Source organism: Dermacentor variabilis, chromosome 9 (assembly GCF_050947875.1).
Source record: "Dermacentor variabilis isolate Ectoservices chromosome 9, ASM5094787v1, whole genome shotgun sequence".
NCBI classification, from domain to species: domain Eukaryota; kingdom Metazoa; phylum Arthropoda; class Arachnida; order Ixodida; family Ixodidae; genus Dermacentor; species Dermacentor variabilis.
In genome coordinates this window covers 137,787,036-137,808,317 of record NC_134576.1, presented here as the reverse complement: position 1 = coordinate 137,808,317, position 21,282 = coordinate 137,787,036, and the positions used below count along the sequence as shown (strand labels likewise).

The following is a 21,282-nucleotide window of genomic DNA, read 5'->3' as shown; positions in this document are numbered from 1 at the left end:
TTGTTGCCGTCCATACTGCCGCCTCAACTGTGGTTGCGGCGCACGCGAGCTCTCTTTTCAATCATCCGATATGTTGTCAGACATGCGACGCAGCTGGCGAAGCGAGCGGAGGTGAGCGCAACGACGAGGAACGCGGTGTGACGTCAAACCAAACGGCGGCGGATGAAAGGCGCGGCGCTGCGCAGCGGCGAAACACCTGTGGCTCGGTGCTATTAGTGGCGCATGCGCAGTAGTGACTAGGGAGCGCTAGAGAGAGAAATATTCGCGGCGAGGCGCGCGTTGCGACATCATGTAAGAGGCGATTGGAGGAATGGTGGAAGAAAAATAGGGAAACGACAAAATACGGAGACGTACGAAAGCACAGTTCACAATAGGGGATCAGAAAATTTGGGTGTGGTAGTTCATAGTGCTTTTTTTTCTTTTTTCATTGTTTAACCTAGGTAGGACATTAGGCAGTATAATAGCAAGAGCTTGCTGGCGCAACCCACCGCCCCGTTCCAAAGGGGACGCTCATAACATCCATCCATCCATGCATGTTAAAGCCCCTTAAACTTCAAAGTTTAAGGGGCTTTACGTCATGTGCCTCCTCGGAGCACCGCCACGGCGAAATCGCAAGTACGCGGCCAGTAAAGCTTTCGCTTTAAAATGAAAACTTTCCGCCTATGCTTCAGCGCTTTCTTCCTGCAGCTAGTGCAGGCGACGTCGAGCGGGGAGCAACTGTAGATTCAAGCAAGTTCAGTGACATGATTGAGGCACGTTACCTGTCGTGCAAGACTGGGAAACAAACACGTCGGAGACTCCGGTCACCCCGCACACCAGTACACTGTCACATTGTTGATTCGCACTACTGTAATACACACATAAAGCAAGTTGGACGCCTTCGCAATCTCGTTGCTAGTCATTGGGGATTGCGCTTGGAAAGCCGTCGTCTGCAACCGATTGACTCGGACTGAAAACAGTAAGTTTGCGAGGTAACGTGGAGCAGTATTTAGTGCCTCGAAATTTTTCATTCACATTTAACGTTTTATGTAGCGTAAATATTATCTTTAGTCATTATCTGACACTACCATTTGATGAGGGCGCGGCCATCGGAAGCGCGTACGGCATGGCGGACGGTAATGTTTAGTTTGTAAGTGCGAACCACAGGCGAACTATGATGCGATTATTTGATATCTGGAAGATATTGCCAGTTTATATATGCGTTCCGTGGCATTTCATCCATAGATTTGGCGTGGTTGTAGATTGCCTGTCACGCCGCATCCTATCACAAACATCTGAGCGGAATGCCCCGGTCTTGTGACGTCTTAGGTTGTCCGAACGGTTCAGGCAACTCTGCTGTATCCTATCACGTAGTGCCGCGGGATGAACCGAGACGTTCCGAATGGCTTGCTGCTGTACCCATGCGAAATCGCGAGGGACGAGCGCCGCCTAAGTTAATGGTGTGCTCACTGCACTTCTCTCCTTGTGATTACGTCTATGATCCCACCCTGAGAGTGTCGCTGGGTTGCCACCAAAGACCGGCGCTTTCCCGTACGGCTGTTCCAACGATCGCGCCTGTCGCACGCCAAGAGCTAGCCTTGTTACAGCAGGAGATCGTGAGTGTTGACACGGTGAGTGGGCATGTTTCGTATTCGATTATAGACCTATGGCATAACAGCGCCGATACATTCACAAACAGTTGGCACTTAGCTTTATGAAATGAAACGTACGTACGATGGAGCTAGGTGCAGCGGTTCTTACTACCAGCGCGACTTGCAAATAGCTACGGGTGAGGACAAGTAGCAGGGCATATGAGTCATTTGCGGCACTCACGCTTAGGTGCCTTGCTTGAACGATTACACTGTAGCATTTGCATACAGTGCAGGCTGTTTCTGATGACTTCGAATTTGTTGTTATTGCCTTCCGTACTACACTTTGTCATCTTTGACTTCATGGCCCTGAACATAGGTTCCATTGATGTACATGTACTTGCAGCTGTTCTTGAGGCCTAAAATCGTAAATATTTATGCATTGTAATGACACTGATCTTCTGTTTTCTATAGGCAAACAGCGCCGGCTCAAGCAGCTTTGGTGATGACGGCTGCAGCGTGCGCATGGAAGGAGATGCGAACGTAAGTATATTTGAGACACTTTTTTGAGGATTTGCAGGGACAACAGTGATGGTAACAATCACGCCTGCATAAGGTCATAAGAATCACGTTCCCTAAATAAAACATGACTTCCTGCACAACTTCAAGAACATTTTCCTAGTGTGGTGAAGTTTTCATTTGAAGTTCATCTGTGCAAACTTGACTCTGGAGTACACATAGTCAGTGTGGTAAAGCGTGATCAACTTAGCCAAAGTCTACCTTTGTGAAAAGCCTGCTCATAAGAATCCAGTACGTTTTGAGAAAGTTGAGGTGGTATAAAAATGCACATTGGAAATTTTATGTTGACCCTGTGCCATGCATCGGAACTGTTGTATGCATCTGTATATGAACCTACCCTCTTCAAAAAACCACCTCCACAAGCATTATTGTGATACGGGATATTTGACCAAGAATGGTGTGAAGAAGTTATCTAGTATTATCTTTTTTACTCCCTGAACCACTTCGTTATTACCATGAACCTCTCTCCTTCCCCCCGAAGTTGCAGACCACAAACTGAGAAGTGCTGGCCTATTTTACAGGTACTGCCACTGGTAGTAAATGTTGTCGAGGGCCAGCCTTCATCATCATGGTTGCAAATGGATGAACTCATCAGGGCAGGCAGCTGGATACCACCAAATGAAGCAATGCCTGCAGATTCAAGTGAATGCACAAGGTCTTCCCTACATGAGAACTTCAGCAGGAATTTCAGAAACACAGTGGCAGTGTCACCAAAACACATGCAGCTTAGCTTACCGGTTGGTCGTTACTCCTTGTATCACAACTTTGCTCAACTTGTTACTGCTGATCAGGGTCTGAGACCTGCCACTTCCGAAGTCACACCAACCCTCATATTCAGAAATTTATCCCAACTTGAAGCCCATGCTTGAGTTGATCTAAAAGACATCTGTTGTGAATGTGCTGAAGGAAATGCAATGTCTTTGGCATTGCCACGTTCATGCCAGGCGTCATTTACACCAAGTCAAGCAAGGGGCTTGAAGTTGACATGCATTTCTGAATACAAGGGTAAGCCGTACACAGTGACTTTGCAGTCTGCATAAGTACCAGATTTTTGTTTAGTTTTAGACTATTGGAACCAGTCACTCATAACAGAGGTTGAACAAATACAGTGTTTTGCTGGTAGATTTAGTTAAGTATGTGAGGGAACACATCCATTAGTCTTGTTGACTAGATTTCACTTTCTGGAATTTGCTGTGTATGTAAAAACAGTGAGGCAACAGTTATTAAATCGAGGCAGGCCGAATGTGAGTTCCCAGTTGTGTCTATTGAATATCACTACATTTAAAACCTTCCCCTTGCTTCTTTCCATAGTTCCACAATAATTTCGACGATTGCATTTCATGACAAATTATGTGCAAACTTGAGGTTGAAATCTCATTTCATGGTCAGTGTGGTTAGAGAAAGCCAGCATAGCTCGAAACCAGCTTATTAGAAGGCACACTCATGAGCATCCCTACTTGCATGGAAAAGCTTTTCTAGATACTGTGCAATTTCTCAAAACCTTTACATACACACCTTGCTGTTAGCCACGAAAACTGAAACGCCTTGGCAGCTGCTAATTTGAACCTTGTGATGAAAAGCAGCAGTTCTCAAGCATGGTTGTATCAATATCATTCTCCCTTCATTGCTGAGGCTCCCTAGTATCCCCATGAAATCTGTAATAATCCCGTCAAGGTTATGACTCGCAGTTTGGAAAGCACTGGCTTATCGTGCAGGTCTTCTCACTAGACGTCAACCTTGCCGAAGGCCAACCGTCATCATTGGGGTTGAAAGCTGAAGGAGTTACCAAGGCATACAACTGGTGTTCACCAAATGGAAAGACATTGGTAAGCTTGAAACCTTCTTCACATCAGGATTTGTTTAATGTGAGCAACAGCAGCACAGTGGGTCGCAGTGGCTGATACATGGCATTTGCCCCAGTGACTTGTCATGATTCCTCGTTATCGCCATTTTGCTCAGTGACATAGCAAAATTCTTAATCAAGTATTTACTGAGTAAGCTAAATATGTAAAGATTAAGTCTCACTGTGCTGCACTTAGATTGTGTTTTGTCTAAAGCCTCTCCTTGTGTCATCCTTTAGCAATAAAGCTTCAACATGATTAATGAGCTTGTCAAAGAGTCCACCATGAAAGAAAGGAAAAGGCAGCACTGGTGTGAAGTAACAACTAAAGATTGAGGCATAGTGGCTCTGTAAAGTCAGAAAACAAAGAAAAAGGCTTTTGATAGATATATGCAGTCGAATTCCTTTGCAACAAATGCTTCTACAGCGAAACGAACTGTGTTTGATATGTATTGTGAATGCCTTTACATCAAAGACCACCAACAAATTTACCTGTACAACGAAGGAATTTGGTGTCCCCGGCGGCTGATTTGTGGCTTTACAACAAACGCCACACAACGGTTCCACCACTGCTCTAGGCAGACGTCACTGACGTGCGCTCCGCACTAGCACTAACGGCAGCACTAGCTACATGCTTGACGAGCATCCTGATGTTGCAAGTACCGTATTTACTCGCATAATGATCGCACTCACGTAATGATCGTACCCCTGAATTTTGTCGTCAAAATTCGATTTTTTTTTATTTCCCGTGTAATGATCGCACCCAGAACTTGCCGCAGCGATATTCCTGTGCCAAATCTAGCTAATATTGATCGCACTTACCATCTGTCGAATGCTACGCGAACGACTCTTCAAGGCAAACCAAGCAGCCTGCACGCACCAAACATTCTTAAGTAGATGCCTCATTTCATTACTTTCATCACTTTCCGCACTTCCATGACTAAAAAAAAGCTGCAACCAAACTTTCCTTTATTTTGTGTAGGCTTTATTATTTGATCAACAACAGCAAAAAAGGTGCCTTTCGATTCTTCTCATCTGCACTCATGGGCATGCAACAAATCGCGAGCGGCAACGATAGTAGCCACGTTTACACTGATACGTTAAAAGTGTACCCTATTCATATGCCGACGCTTGTAGCACAGCTAAGATTTCACCCACCCTTAGCGGAAACGTGCCATATTAGGATAGTTGTGAAGACAGATGCCACAGTTTCCGCAGCATGCCGGCCATGTGTTTCTATGTCACTGGTAGCTAAGCGCGCCCATCTGTTTCTGTCCCCTCAAAGTGGACATGGCTACGTTATTGCCGCAAACTTGCCGATATTAACGATATTATTCATTACTGATACGCAAGAAACTGTTTCATTGCACGTAATGTACTCGTGAGAAAAAAAAAACGCGTTCGGCTTGCTCTGCCGGGCGCCATTTTTGTTTTGGTGTCCCGCAGCAAACGCGGGCCGAAAATTTTTATTTTTTTCTTTTCGCGGGAAATTTAACCTGCGTAATGATCGCACCTCTGATTTTGCGACAATTTTTCTGACTGCAAAGTGCGGTCATTATGCGAGTAAATACGGTAGTCCTGCTGCACTGCTTCAGGAATCGCTCAACTCGTACGCTGCTTGTAATCATAACTGACTACCGATGATGTCTTCAAAGCCATCTAGGTTATAAAGGACACGAATGACTGCAAAGGCAACAGTGATGAAGATTCTGTAAATGAACCATGAATTTTAATGGAAAGGGAGGCAATAACAGCATTCAATGATCCACTGCTTTACTCTGCGTAGCTCATGCATTTCTCCACTGAGCATGCTGTGAACCTCAATGCAATGAGCTTGGCCACAATCGCATATTCTGTCAGACGAATTGTGGCTGAAGAAACTTGCGATTTGTTGCACTAAGTCTCTCTTGAATTTATGTTAGATAAAGGTTTTCGAACGTACAGGCTTAGCCTGCTCTATTCTGAGTGGTACAATGCACAGCCTTTACAACTAAGTTGCCTGTATAACAAAGGATTTTGGAGATCCCGAGCACTTCGTTGTACAGGCGCTTGACTGTAGTAACTAAACATCACAATACATTTAAACCTCAGTATAATGAAGTGTGTTTATACATTTCATTATATTGAAGGATATAATATGTTGAATGATGTCAATATAACGAAATTTCACTGACGCCACAAAGGAAAGGAATACCAATACAATACATGGAAACTTCCATGGACACAGATAATCAAATGATTTAACCACAAGCGGCTGCTTGCAAATAGAGCTCTCAAATCATGTGTTGCGCGACAAAGAATGAGCGCCATTTTCCCATGCAAGAAAGGAGGAGGGGAGCGAGTTTGTGGTGACGCAGACAAGCGTGCACGAGGGGGGAGGAAAAGGGGGGTGGAAGTTGACGAGGTTGGCGTGCCTCTCCTAGGACGGCCGTGGCTGCACGTGGCTGTCAGTGAGGCTGAGCACATCCCCAGCGTTCTGTCCAAAACAAATTCTGACAGTGCACCATACTGGTCATATGATACCATGCTAGCCTTTATTAAGGTATTATTATTATTATTATTATCATAATAGGAAATTTAACCAGCACAATTAAAGTTAGTGAAAAGATTGTGAGCAAGTGATTTGTGCTTTCGCTCGTGGCGGTGAATTCAGTTATGTTTTGTTTTTTACCTCGAGTTCTGTTTGTGGAAAACTCAAGCTCTCTATTACATCTGTTAATTGATCGTAGGCCTTTGATGCTGACACCAGAAGAAAGGAGACACAAGAACACCCTCAACTGAACGCGAGCAAAACAAGCAAAATGTGTCATCGCGGTATCGGACACAACAAAATGGTGCAGGTTTGCATCCGTGGAAAGAGCATTGGTGAGTTCGCTTGCATTAGGGATCTTGCTCGAACATGTTTTACTCATCATAGAATTAGTAATAACTTACTCTACAGGAATAGCTCTGTGGAAAAAAATTATGAGGAAACCATCATGATCTATAACTATTTTCAATGTAAGCAAATAGTCTGAACAAATGAGTGAAAGAGAGAAAGAGCCAGAGAGCAAGCAAGAGAGAGAGCAGACAAACATTTTCTTTCGAAATCTAACCACCAATCATCACCCACCAATGTGCAAATGTTTGTGCAAATGCTTGCACAAACACATTAGATTACACATTAAATTTCTGGGCTCAACTGAACCACCGGTGCATGTGCCTGTGGGAAATAGACTCTGGCTGGCCTTTCTGCCTCCCGGCCAAAGTCAAGCCGAACTGTGATCACTGCAAAGTGTCTGTTTTGCAGCTGCCCTCTCTACGCATCACACTAGAAGACGCTGGCTTCTACGCTAGCAGGCATTGGCAGGCAAACATTGTCTGAAAGTATTTTTTGTCCGCTGTGTGTGACCACACAGTATCAACAGCTACAAGGCTTGTTCTGGAATGTTTAAAGAGCACCAAACTAAGCTTGAGATGTTAAGGAAACCAATGTGTTACATGGTTATTCTATATATGCATTCTCTCCTGCTGTCCTCATTGTCATCTTTCATCACTCTATCCCCTTTCCTCCTCCCCCTGTGCAGAGCAGCAGACCAGAGCATACTAGACTAGCTCAGGGCGACCCCTGTGCCTTTCCTCTAATAAATTCTCTCTCCCTTGTTTCATATGTGGCACACTGTTTTCTTTATTGCGAATGCAAGCTGTTAGAGAAGTCTTTCTCACCTTCATAGTATTGCCTGCTATGTATGAAATGGAGTAAAGTGTTGGCATTAAAACTTGGACAGCACTCTTTCACTGATGGATACTTGAGAGTCCCATGCTATCCGAACTCCCTCAAGCACATGGGGAAATGGATAGCTTGCAGTTCATTCTTGTGCATTGAATATTGTAGGGGATCAAGGCAGGCTGATGTGATAAAGTCGCCTTACACTACAGTTGCCTAGCAGCCACAGTCCTATGGCCGTATTCACATGGTTTGTAGGGAAGCCTGAAATATGTAAAGTCTTGTAGAGATTACGAGTAGCATCCTGCGATATCAGCAAGGATTAGCTTTAGCCTTAACTTCTGGTAAAATATTTGCAAGAATCTAATGAAGGCGCCTGAATGTATTTTTCATAATGGCAAATGAAAGCCTGTTTTGAGAAGATCATTCGCACTGTAAAGCGTAAAGCCTATTTCAAGTTCTCTTGAAGCAATAGCTTGCTGAAAAGACGAATGACAAGACCAACTAGTTCAGTACTCTTTCCTCTCTCTCTTTTTTTTTTGTTGTTTTTTTTTGCAAGCCTGAAAATTATTTGAGCTCCTATGTTGCCCCGTGCTTCTTCCAGGAACTTCCAGTGTGCTTTAGTTTGTGCTTGTAAATAACATCACATGGTACAAGGAGCTGTTCAATAATAATGAAGTTGGGAGCACAGACTCACTTGTGGGCAGTTAAAGCCACCTTCATTACAGTGTAAAAAAAAAAAAACATTTTTATTAATAAACTTCACCTTTCTGACAGAACTTTTTTGTATGGTCTTGCTTTATATGATCATCAGAATCATTTGCATATGATGTTGGGAGCATACACTAGCTTGTGTGCCATCAAGCCTACTTTTGTTACAGTGTAAAAAAAAATTGTCAGTTTTACCCGAAGGCGAAGCATTGAAAGCAATAGCATGGTTTAGCGTTGCTCTGAAAGCATCTCAAGAGGCTGGCATGATGGGCGTGCCAGTAGTGTTGCAGGTGTTGCCCCTCGATGGCGTAGGAGATGGGATTAACTGAAAACACAGACGCTGCTCGGCACCATCGTCACTCTCGGCATCCCAGTTTGACCTTGGTTGAGCTTGAAGGTCAGAATTAGGAAGGGACAGCGCCAACTAAGACAATCACGAGAGGGAAAACGACAGGACAAGCGCCAACTTCATTGCGCTGTTCCTTCCTGTTTCAAGTGTGCACCGTCTAGCCCAAATGAATGTTGTCCTGAACCTTGAAGGTCAGGTTTACAGGACCAGGCATTTTCTCGGTTTGTACCTAGAGTAGTAGAACTATAGCTCTAAAATCTTTTTCCTGGTAAAATTCGCATTTCTGAAATTTTTAGCATGATCTTGCTTTATGTAATCATCAGATTCATTAGCACGCAAAAAATAAAATTACATCCTATTGGTAAGTTCCGTTCATTTCTTTACTGTCCTTAAAGGGTTAAAGGACTTTGATATAAAACTCAGCATGCTGTTCATGTTCAAAGCCGTTCTGTGAGGTTCACAATATTTGTTTAGCAGAGTATAAGTTTTTTACTGGCCAGCACTGTCTATATTAATGAAGTGTTAATGTACTAGTACAGGCTTCCGTGTACTGAGTTCTCGTAGGTACGACCTGGCCATGTTTGGTTTCCCTAAGAATTGTCCATAATTTTAGTAGGCCATAACAGTGAACGTCATATTAACCTGGCATGACTACTATTATTGGCAAGAATGTGCTGCCGAGCACTTTAGTGCTTAATGTATTGGAAGCATTAAATTTCTTTATCTTTACCTACCTCAAGGACAACATAAGCACAAAAGATCCAGGAAAATGTGTGTGGACATGAATTATTGTGGTCACAAGAATAAAAAAATTATCATTTTTCAGGTTTATGAGGATTCCATCTGATAGGTCTAACTTAAAAATCTCTGAGCTTGCTGAGTGTGCCAGACCTGTCAAAGTGAGGATTATGTATATATCTTATGCAAAATCGTAACCGATTATGGGTTTTGTGCACCACTGAAGACTGCATTGTCATCTAACTTGCACTACTGGCGTGTTTCTTAGCACTCTCAGTTAGGTGGTTTGTATGACCTGCTTGATGTCACAAATACTTGCAATAAACTTGGACAAGGGATTCTTTACTGCAATAAATTGAAAATTCAAAAGTAGCATTGCAAAAATTTCGAAATATGAAATAATTTACGCCACTGCAGTGCCAACCAAATCCTCTGCAGTAACACTCGGGAGGTGTGCATCATTTGAAAAAAAAAAAAAAATCTTGGCCTAGAATTTCATTGACCTTGAACTGAATGCAGCCACTGTAAATGCATGTTTCTTCTTTCCAACATGGCGCAGTTCAGAATGAGTATGTACTGTATGAAGTACTATAGTTTATCACTGTGGTCTAGTCGCTACTCATGACACTATACAATTCCATTTGACAATTTTTCAAGGGCAAATGTGATTGCTGCTCAGATTCCTTGATTTTAGTCAGTATCTCGCCCCATTCTTTCCTGCTGCAGGGGCTCAGGTGAATACGACTATGAAGGAGGTTATGAGTGAGGGTCTGCAAACTGATATTCCTGACATGACAGTGTTGACATCAGCATCAACTCAAACATAGTGATGTACCTCTGAAGACGGTGGGAACACCAGGCTCAACATAACATGAACACATGATGTAAAGGCTCCAGCATAAAGGCTTTAAGATGTCACACGTCGGGCTACTCCACAGATGCAACTGCTGAATGACAGGTAAGCACGCTTAACTGTCTTCTAGGGACGTTATTGAGGCTCAGTAAATCAAATAAATAAAAAAATACATAGCAGATTCATAAAAAAAATTATATACAGTCGAACCCACTTATAACAATACCAGATTTAACATTATATCGGTTATAACAATGAAAAGCTGCTGCACCAACATTTGTATGTTTTCCATGGTTACCCCCTTACTATGATGCCCCGATGCCATATTATCAGATATAAAGATGAATTCTGGCTGCTGGGTGTCCGTGCCGAAAGGTAGTGAAATGCAAAATCCTTGAAAAGAAAAAAGAAAATGAGAAATTTGAGCCGATGCACGATGGCCTGCTGCCCCAACAAGCCACCACATGCTCATTTTCCAACGATCTCCACATGCCTCTCTCCCGTCATCCTTCCACCCCTCCGAACACGAATGGTCTAGGCCCATAGCTCTATGCCGCACCACCCTCCGAAGCACAAATGTACTGCGCCAACTGCGCTGCTCCCAAAAGATTGCTCACTGGATCCTCATTCAGCGCAGTTCTGCAAACAGATTAAATCGCTCACATTCGTCTTTGGTGGTTGTGTCGAAATAGTTTTTGGCCACGTGATGTCTCAGCGTTGTTTGACTCACTGCCGAAAAGGAAGATGGCTGATCCGCCCGCTGATCGTTGTCAACGCACGACATTGCCAGTGAAATGAAAGCGAATGGCTATAGATTTGGAAACTAAGTGCTTCTAACCGATAAGGTGATCGTCGCGAACGTGCTTGCATCAGATAGCGACAGTGATGGCGGCAGCGATGACGCAGTAGGGCAGGCTGCCTCAACGTTGTCCTCACAGGAGCCCCAGCAGATGATTCAGGCCTTCCCTCCGGCGCTTCGTTTTCACAAGGAACCTTCCGAGGAGCACCTGGATGCCTTGGAAAACGATATCAACAAGCTTCGCATAAAGCATGCAAGGCTGATGGACATAGGGTGTTCTCGCTGAGATGCTGCCGCAGCAACCTTCCTGCATTTTTTAGAGGCACCTTGTGGGGCCACCAAAGTGATGCCTCGGCAGAGCTCATGTGTCACTTGCCGCCTGTGATCCCTCTTTGCAGTTGTTGCAGCAGTGCCATTGTTGAACGCCGACAGCCGCGACTTGTTGACAACACGCGATCGGAGCGTGCAGGAAGCAGAGTTAAATCAGTTAAACGAGTCAACATCAACCAGAAGCCGGATGGAGAAAGGTGGTGGGGAGGAGAACTGACCTCCCTGCCATTATAATTTTCTTGGAACAGCTACGCCATCCCCCATTCTGATTTTTTCTTCCTTTTTCATGCAACCAGGTTATAACAATGGAATTTTCATGGCATTTGAATATTGTTATAAGTAGGTTCTACCGTATATCTAAATCTTTTCTTTAAAGCTAAACCGAGAAAAATGTAGGCTTCCCTATTTGAATGTGACACCGAGACTGTCACACCACTGACATCAATGCAACATTGTGGATTGCATGGTGTAGTTCGTGTATTTTAGCAGCTTTAAATGCAAAAAAAGGCTTGCAGGGGTTGTCAGCTTGAGCCTTTGCTAAATCTTGAAATCATACCATTCTTTTCTCACTGATGGACATTTAACCAACACCGAGCAGGAGCAGGTGCTTTTGGAATAAATGGCATCTCACTTAACAGGAAAGCTCATAGTGGCATTGCTGCCCACCATTCTGCAGTGAATACCTATTCGTGTCTTGCTGTCTGGATTTTGCAGTCACTACATGGATGTGTGTGCCAGACATGACTCCTTGAAAATAGGAGGAGTTTAGATTAACCAAAAACGCCTGAACCTAACGACCGCAGTACCAGTTGGCTGCATGTTGACAAGGGTGGAAAGCTAAAGCACCCTTGTTCACAGATGCACTTTAAGAAACTCCAGTTCGTCAAAATTGACTACATTTGTCAGAAATCCTTCACTATGGTGCCCATAAATTTCCAAGTGTTGCTTTGGGAAGCCAAGTCTTATCATTTAAACATTCGAGCGCTAGTTCAACCGATATAACTCAATATGGTGTCTCTTTGGATGAATTGTTAGTTCGGGAATAGGAAAATATTTGAGCACAGAAAGGGAAAGAAAACGCAAGAACAAGTTCTGTGTTGTCTTCTTACACTTGTCCCCTTTTTTTCTTTCTTTTTTTTCTTTCTTTCCTTTGCTTCACTACAAACCTTTTGCGATTCTAGTTCTGTTCGAAGTGTGTAAGTATTGCAGTCACAGAACTCTCACTCTGCGAGTGTGGCAGTGCAGTTGTCCTTGATGTGGCACGCCTTCCATGGAACATCTCCTTATAAATTGACACTATACAACTGTTGGACATAAAGTTTGGTCAAGTCGCTTATTGTTTGTGCACCTTTGTGCTTCCGACGTGCAATGCACTGTGGTTTAGTCGTGAGCTCTAGCAGTGCTCTGGGGCCACTGCTCGCAGGAGGCACTCCACTCGTGTGGTGGTAAATAGGCTCAGAGCTGCGATGCTTTCAATGTAATGAATATGTCATATTTTGCTACAACATAATATGAGACTTAATGTTAAAGTGAATTACGTGTCGCATTTCTGTCTCTTTTACTTTTCACATATAACACACTATCTTTTAGTCACAGATAAGAGGAGTGGGCGAAGTCTCTCTAGCGTTCCTAAGGCTGCCTGCTACGTACGAAATGGAGTATAAGGGAAGCTAAGAACCATGCAATGAGCAATGGAACAAAAAATTATATGCATAATGTTAGCGTACAAGAAGATGGCAGTCTGGATTATGAAACGAATGGGTGCAGCTAATAATCTAGTTGTGATTAAGAGTGAAAAATGGAGTTGGGCAGGCCACATTATGTGACGAGCAGATAAACAAACTTCTATCGCATTAACAGAATAGGCGCTGAAGGAAGGGAAACACAGTTGAGGACTACAAAGGATTAGGTGATGTGATGAAACTTAGAAATTTGTAGGCATACAATGTAGTCAGCTGATGATAGACAGGGGTAACTGGAAATCGCTTGGAGAGGGTTTCATCCTGCAGTGAACATAACATAGGCTGCTGATGATGCTTTTTCATTGTTCCCCACATCTTTCTTCCAGCTGCACCTACACTGCTTGTACCCCTCCATATTCTGGTGCAGTAAGCCATGTTGGGCTCAAGCATGGATTGCAGCTGGAATCTGAAGTCTGGCAGACACACCCGCAAGTTGTCAAGTCGGCTTCTAGTCAGAATGAAGCTGAAGAGCGAACTCAACACAGCCACTGTGTTGCTGCTCTCTGGACTCTGTCGTCTCGATCTTTTGACTGCCAGAACACCTATCTTCTTGCCGCTATGAGCACGCCAAGGTTTGCACCTTTTTCTGTTGTCAGATTCGTACTCGACTTGATCCAACCAAATGTGCTACAAACTCAACCGCATTTTACATCTGAACCAGACTTCAGTTATTCAAGGCAGACAAGTCTTAGCAAGTTGAACAATATTAGCACTCTGTGACCGTCAAGACTGTGCTCCTCGCACTGGTACATTTGTATATATACTGTATTTATTTGAATGTAGGCCAATAGTTTTTTTTATTTTTCTTCAAATACTAATCTTATGCCAAACTTTAGGATCAACTTAGATTCGAGGATTTTAAAAAATTCCCCAGGTTTTAATTGAAACTGATAAATATGATGCATAGCTAGCACCACCTAGAAGAGTCAGTATCACAGCCACTACATACTAACCCCGCCAGTAGCCAACTGAAGTACACGAGCAACGTCACCATTTTGACCAGTGTCGTATCGTCATGATTCTAATACACTCCTGTGCCGTTACCGTAATGGCACCAAACAGGCGATGCCACTATGCTGCCATTTTCATATGAAAAGTTGTGCTAAGAGGCATCATCAAACGTTCAAGCCAGGTGGGACTTTGGCATCACTGAGAAACATGTCTGTCATTGGAGGGGACATCAGGCGACACTTTTTGGCGTGCGCCGGCTACAACGAGAAGATGACAGCGATAAGGAAGTTAGCAACGCTGAATGAGCTCGGCACGTTCGTATCCAAAGAATGCTGTTTTCATTTTGGGAACGCTGTCCTCGCATTATTGTTCTTCGGACTTTCGGGGGTCGGCTTAGAATCTTGGCTGGCCTAGATTCAAGTAAGTACAGTGTGTGTGTGCATACACACAACAGACAAACACATTATGGTGAAATAAACTGCTTACTACAATGCTTCCATGCTCCATTATCGGTTATAACAACTAAATCTGACTACTGAGTGTGGGTGCTGAAAGGAAAAAAGAATCCGCAATACTTGTGGAAGTTACGATACTCCCTAATGCGAAACTTGAGTGCAGCTGGTTAGGTCTTTTGAAATCGTGATATATCGAAGCAAGTAATTTGAATCTGAATGACACAATCCTCTCGGCGGCGGTGCCTCAGCTTGGGCAGCTCATTTAGCAGCAGCGGCAGAAGAAGCACATCCACCGGTTCAGTCACTCATTGTTCAAAAAGAAAGCATGAACACAGGATCGCATGGCTTGGAGTGCATTCTCTAGCGGCGGCAGTGCACGTGAATTAGCACATGTGCAGTGGGTCTGAAGCCCACACCAGTGCTTTGCTTCCATGTATGGTGTTGGCAGATGCACTCTCCGCATGCCTTAGTAATGACGTCATCAGCAACTGGGTGACGGCGCACACTATTATGGCACCATCTCGTAGCGGGCTGCCGCCGTGGAGCATGTCTGGTGCAGCACTCTGCTTTCCTCCTCACCCTTTTGCCATGCTCTCCTCCACTTTCATCCTTACGCTTCCGTTGTATCCTCCTCCTCCACTTGCCTCCTCGTGCTCTCTTCGCCATCGTCGTCTTTCATCCTCCACTGTGCTCTACCTTCGTTCTGCCAGTTACGCCGAGGCCAGCACTCAGCACAGGAATGAGCACTTAAGAGCTGTGCTCTAAAAAGTGCTAGCCACTTTACTACGCTTACCTTTGTTCCGTGCACCTTGCACGTCATGCCTTCGTCACATTAACTCAAAAAAAAAAAATGTAAGCCACTTCGCAACACTCACCTCTGTGCAGTGCAGCCTGCACGACATGCCTTCATAGATGATGCCTTTGTCACATCACATCACTGGCCTCGCATTGCCAGCCTCACATGCCCCTCTCCCATCTCCCTTCCACCCTCACGCAGACATTGGAGGGGTGGAAGGGAAGCTGAAGAGGGGCGACAAAGGCGTGCCATGTGGGGTGTGCTGAACAAAGGTGCGTGTGTGTGGCGAAGTTGCTTGCGTTTTCTCTTCTCTCTCTCTCTCTCCTTTACCCTGGATTTAGCATTCCATATTATTCTGGCACAGATGTACAGAAGCCAGATTTAATTCTTATAGCCCATAATGTGGCATGAGAACATTGTAGTAAGTGGTTTATTTTACCATAGAGCACACAAAAGTTTGCGGTGCAGCAGCTGTTACATCCAAATATGCTACATTGTTACATCAGAATACTTTGAAAAACATTAATGCTATTAGTTGGCTCCAAGGTACTTCTTTCTGTCTTATTAGATGTTCAAATGTTTGTCCCCTCTGCTTTTCTTGTGCAGCCAGATTATAACAGTTATCGGTTATAACAACGGAAGTATCTTGCCCTTGAATATTGTTATAAGTGGGTTCTCCTATACACAGTAGTTATCATTGTGCTGCGAAGATGCTGTGCTCCCTCAGCCGGAGAGCATTTTATGTGAACCAACAATATTCGAGACTTATATAAGACTCTAGGTGCAAGAAGGGGAACTTCGGCAAGTTGGCAGTGATTCATGTTTTGGAAAGTAACAGTGCTAAACAGACGAAGACTTAGGTAAAGAACATGACATTCGTGCCGAGCCTCGCATCAAGTCCCATAAGATTTGCGAGACTCTTGTCACATTTGATACTGTTGGCAGTTATTTTTTTTTTAACATTAGCGTGAAGCTTTTACTGTAAATGTGGTCTTCCTACGCTGTTCCTTCTTATTGTTTGCTTGCTGTGGTGGCTTATATCTCTTGTACAGTGCTGTTGAGCACAAGTTCAATACTTCAGTTCCTAGATGCATTGATCACATTAGAGCTAGATAAGATGCAAATAAATCTGTGCGCCAAGATCCAAGTACCCATTAAACACTAGTGTTTCGGGCGAGCTCAAATTGTCAACAACAATTCTTTTTTCTTTTTTTTTTCAAAAACAATTTGGACGAACTCAGCACGTTCACTTCGCTTTTCTTCTACTATCTAGATGGCTGTAGTGCCAGCATTTAAAATTCATGGTTATTTCGCTTTTTTTTTTCCTAATACATAAATGTCGGGACTTTTTTAGCACCTCGACCACCACGTTGATTCAGTCATGTTCTACAACATAGATGGCAGCCATTTCGTCAACCACTGGAAAGATGTATTTATTGCAGTCTTTGCTTTCTCCTACATAAAGGCAGCACTTTGTAGGCACTCAAAGACCATGTTTTCGGCATCAAGTGCTTTTTGCACCTTTTGGCAGATTTGGAATGATGGTGCCTGTACCGTTTACGGCATAGAGTTTCTCACTATAACACCTAGAGAGAAATCTGGCACCACCATCTATGGGAGTTTCCTAAGGGGCGCTGCGCCGTCGTGGGAATGACTGTATATATGTGTCTGTGAGACTTGTTGGCTGGTGTTGTAAGAGGCTTCCTCTAAAACGTGGATATGGCTACACAAATGACGCGCTCTTAAAGTAAAACCTTCATAAAATTTTTCTATTCACACATATTACATCTTTACTCACCTACAATGCATAACCAAGTGAAGAAAAGCAAGAACAGACGACGAACTGTTCCAAAGCGAGGGCGAATCTTGTCGTCTTAGCGGCCCGCTGATACTTTTTACGTATCATATACGTAATTGTACACGCAATAACAAGTTCTCATAATTACTCGAAACATGCCTTTGTGTAATAATAAAGCTAGAACACCCTTTTAGTGCTGTCTTAGTAGAAAATGAATCATTGTGAAAGATGGAACGGTGCTTGCCAGGCGCGTCTTCAAGGTGTCCTGGCTCTCCGAGAATGATGCCAATCCGAAGTCACAATATACCGGCATTCCTATGCATACCACAGCACAGCAGCGCCAGATTTCCCTCTAGGTATAGTAAGAAACTCTATGGTTTACGGCAATGACAAGTGCATATATATGGCATAGTGAAGGGTAAAATGTGGCTTTCACATTTAAAACATAAACCGAATAAGTTGAAAAACTTTTGAAGAGTTTTCAATGGTGTGAAAGTTTAAAATAAGCCTTTAAAATAAAATGCAAAATAAGGTCACCTTTGGTCAAACTATAAAATACGGGTTTAAAGAGACACTAAATATGAAAATAATTTTGGCAGTATTAGAAATTACTTTTGTACTATATGAAAAAATCCACTCTTGCCTTGGAGACTTGTTAAACTATTAAAGGCATAAGAACAACAGACAAGTGGTGACGCCGATATGAAGTTTCCATGCCAGCCAGTCGTGATGTCATCAATTTCGACATCTCCTTGGGCCTAGTTAACGAATTATAGGAAAAGATGGACTGTGTTGTATTAAAGGTCCAAAGACTACAACATTCCAGTTATGAAAAAACATAAAAATCTGTGATGTCCCAGTGATTTACCAGCACCGGGCTTCAATGCGAAATAAAAAGAAAAGATGCCTTTTTGTTATGCCCCACCACTGGAATGTTGCCCCACGCTGATGGTTACAGTGCAACGAGACCGAGCTGACTTGCCAATGCCCTATTGTTTTTCAGAACTGGCAAATGGACACAAGCATGTGCATCAGGTCGTCTGATTGGTGCAAGTGCCAGGCAACAATACATGGAATACCACACTGAGCCACATGGAATGACGCTCGAAGATGGCCGGTCAATTAAACGGGCACGACGTGCTAGAATGCAGTGTTCGAACAGCCATTTCTCCTTTCAGCGCAGGTCCTGGCACAGGCAAACGTCGATTTGGTGCAGCAGTAAGCACTTTTGGTGCAGGGTCCAACACACGTGTACTTACCATATACCGTGCAAATTTTAATAGGTACTATAGTCAGTATGTTGTGACGACGGGCTTGCACAAGGCTTACCCTGCAAGCATGTTCGGAAAAGGATGCGGCACTTCACACCGTGATGCACAAAAGGCATTACGCCCGGGTTTGTTGATACGGCGCAGAGAAGGCGCCACTGACAGATGGTCAACAAACGCATGTTAACACGGGATGCAACGCAGTGCAACAGTCATGGCTTGTGGGCAAAGGCTGACCGCGAGACTGATCAAGTATGCACGCCTGCACTGAACATCATGGAACATAACCTTATCATGCCATGCGCATGAGGGAGCTTTCAAATAGGGGCCGCAAAGGTAAAAAAAATTAAAATAGCGTCACCACTACTGCACATGCGCAAGACGCAAATAGCATTTGCGACGGCGACATTATTTTACCAAAATATTGCAGCTTCCCAAGCTCAATGCAAAAGTATTGCTTTGACGAACATAGCGGCACCCATCGAAGTGGCAACTCTCACCGTGTACCACTTTTCACCTAATTTGCTAATACCATTCTCAACTATGCACTGCGTGCAATTCTGATTGCAGCAGCTCTTTTGCAAAGCCCCGCTATCACGCATAAGCATCTAAAAAGCTTACCTTTAATCCTAGAATGTGACATCATCCTTCGGCAAACTCTGCGGTATCATGCATGTTCAATGAACACCGAAATAAAGTGCCAGCAAGATGGTACAGGGGCACGGCATTGTATGACCTTCAGAGAAAAATGTGCGAATGATGAACTGGACGACTCCAAAGGGCCCATAAAGTTTCTCACTATATAGTAAAAAACTCTAAGGACAGGCCTCTGCTTCCCTCTATGATGATAATAGCATGCTGTTGGTTTTGTTTACAGTTTTGCTAGCTGCAAAGCATCAACGGAAAGAGGGCTTCACTCTTTTGCACGCTTTGGCCACTTTGGCGCAGGCTCATCACAGTTTTCCACTGAAATGCGGTTTTGACGCAGGGTAGCGCAAATGACTGCTCTTTGCACAGTTTGGCGCAATTGGCACAGATTTTGCACCACTGCAGAATTGCGACAGCCAGCAGCACTTTGTATCATCTTGGGAGGGATGAAAACCTCAACCAAGTAGAGTGTGCGTGACCACAGTGAAGCTGAAGACAGTTACGAAGAAAAGAAAAAAAAAGATAGTCCGTGTCACAATCAGAGAAATAAAGCAAGATGGCTGTCGCTGTGTCCTAGCTGCTCTGTAGGAGGTCAGTGCCTTGAGGAATTATGCCAAGCTCACAGACAGAGCACTATCTATTGCTTCAAATTATTGTGCAACAAAGGACCACCACAAACAGGGGCTGGGAAAGAATAATGTAACAATTCAATTTCGATGCTGCTATTCCCTTTCACGCTTTAAAGGTCCAGGAATTGCTCCACCTACCTTCGGGCATTTGTGAACAGCATATGCTAAGAAAGCGATAAACAAAAGCGAAAGGGAATTCTTAGATTGTACCAGCCCTGCATTCTTATGGCACACTTGGCTAGCCATTTCAGAGCACTCTGGCAGCACTACTAAGGTAGCAAATCAGCTTTAAATCTCTGTTGTAAGAATAGGCAGACCCAATAACAGTAGTCATGCTTCATTATTCACCGATGAAGCCCCTGTGTGCTCGCAGTAAAGCTTAGTTGCTGTCTTGCGTGACCTTTGAAACACTGCTGGAGCACTCTGAAACAACCAGTTGAATATGCCCTTACTGCTGTTGAGAATAAATTGTGTGACAGCCAGTGTTGCCACGACACATTAAAAAATAGTAGATTTTTTCGGGAAAAGTCAGTAGAAATCAGTAGATTTTTTAATTTCAATTTTTGCACTCTGTTTATGAGCCCACGAATTCAGCGCTTATACTAGCACTCTGTTGAAGTATTGTAGCTTCCAGGAAACAGTACAAAAATTGACTCCGAGATTCTTAGCGATACTTTTGAAAAACTCGGGGATCCAGAGAGCCATTGTCAAGCACGAATTTAAAAACAGTGAAGCCCTCCGATGGCCTATTCAAAGGCGTCAGATGGTAGTTAGTACCTGAAGGCTCTAGAGTATAGTATCTTCCAGACAGGGGTAATTGGAGATCGCTGGGAAAGGCCTCCATAGAGGCCTCCATGCTGCAGTGCACATAAAAATAGGTTGGTCATGATGATGATGATGATAATGGTGGTTTCACAGTTGCGGGGTTCGGTATGCACCCACTTTCACAAATTCACCGCCTCACCTTTTCCCATAGAGCATAGAAACTCTATGCCTTTTCCCCACTTTGCTCAAAGACAGAGTTAGCACCACGTTTGCGAGTTTGGAAACGCAAGAATGTATGTTAACCTCGGAGCCAACCACATTTTTTTTTCTCTCGCTAGGTAGCATCACATTAATATAACCTCTATAACCATCCATCCATCCATCCATCCATCTATTCATTCTCTGTACTGAAAAAGTTGCAGATTCCGCTTTCGTTTCAGTAGAAAAGCAAGAAAATCTGCAGATTCAAGCGCTTTATCACTGAATCAGCAGAAAATTTTAAAAATCAGTAGATCTACTGATAAATCAGCAGCCATGGCATCACTGGTGACAGCGTTCTGCAAAATGCTTCACTGGCACGATAGGCATCCTGTAAACTATATCCAATGAGTGAACTGTGAAAACGACAATCACTGGAAAAGATGGAGAATACGATTCAGGAATCTGAAAGCATATGGGCATCAAAGTAACTAGGCATCCTGCTTGTGGGATGCCAAGTACAAAAAAGAAAAGAAAGACACTGACTGGCAATCTCCAC

At 43.7% G+C, this 21,282-nt stretch overlaps 1 protein-coding gene across 3 annotated transcripts; it reads left to right on the top strand.

The window, feature by feature from the left end:
* Positions 1-1,090: 1,090 nt before the first annotated feature.
* On the top strand, positions 1,091-18,361 carry LOC142557666 (uncharacterized). 3 transcript variants are annotated; one of them, XM_075669672.1, is made up of 8 exons: positions 1,091-1,610; positions 2,043-2,111; positions 2,669-2,884; positions 3,863-3,973; positions 6,717-6,852; positions 10,218-10,449; positions 13,542-13,787; positions 18,219-18,361. In XM_075669672.1, exons 1-6 carry the CDS (start codon positions 1,284-1,286, stop codon positions 10,316-10,318), a joined length of 960 nt encoding a protein of 319 aa, XP_075525787.1. In that variant the 5' UTR covers positions 1,091-1,283; the 3' UTR covers positions 10,319-10,449; positions 13,542-13,787; positions 18,219-18,361. The 3 variants fall into 3 exon arrangements, with proteins under 3 accessions (XP_075525787.1, XP_075525790.1, XP_075525789.1); XM_075669675.1 differs by lacking the exon at positions 2,669-2,884; XM_075669674.1 differs by lacking the exons at positions 10,218-10,449; positions 13,542-13,787; positions 18,219-18,361 and adding an exon at positions 7,554-7,634.
* The last annotated feature ends 2,921 nt before the right edge of the window (positions 18,362-21,282 follow it).

Bases quoted from the DNA above. Each gene is read 5' to 3' on its own strand.
- LOC142557666 (XM_075669672.1), top strand. From the start codon at position 1,284: ATGCCCCGGTCTTGTGACGTCTTAGGTTGTCCGAACGGTTCAGGCAAC. The intron at 1,611-2,042 runs GTGAGTGGGCAT...TGTTTTCTATAG, and splicing joins AGATCGTGAGTGTTGACACG to GCAAACAGCGCCGGCTCAAG. The intron at 6,853-10,217 runs GTGAGTTCGCTT...TTCCTGCTGCAG, and splicing joins CATCCGTGGAAAGAGCATTG to GGGCTCAGGTGAATACGACT.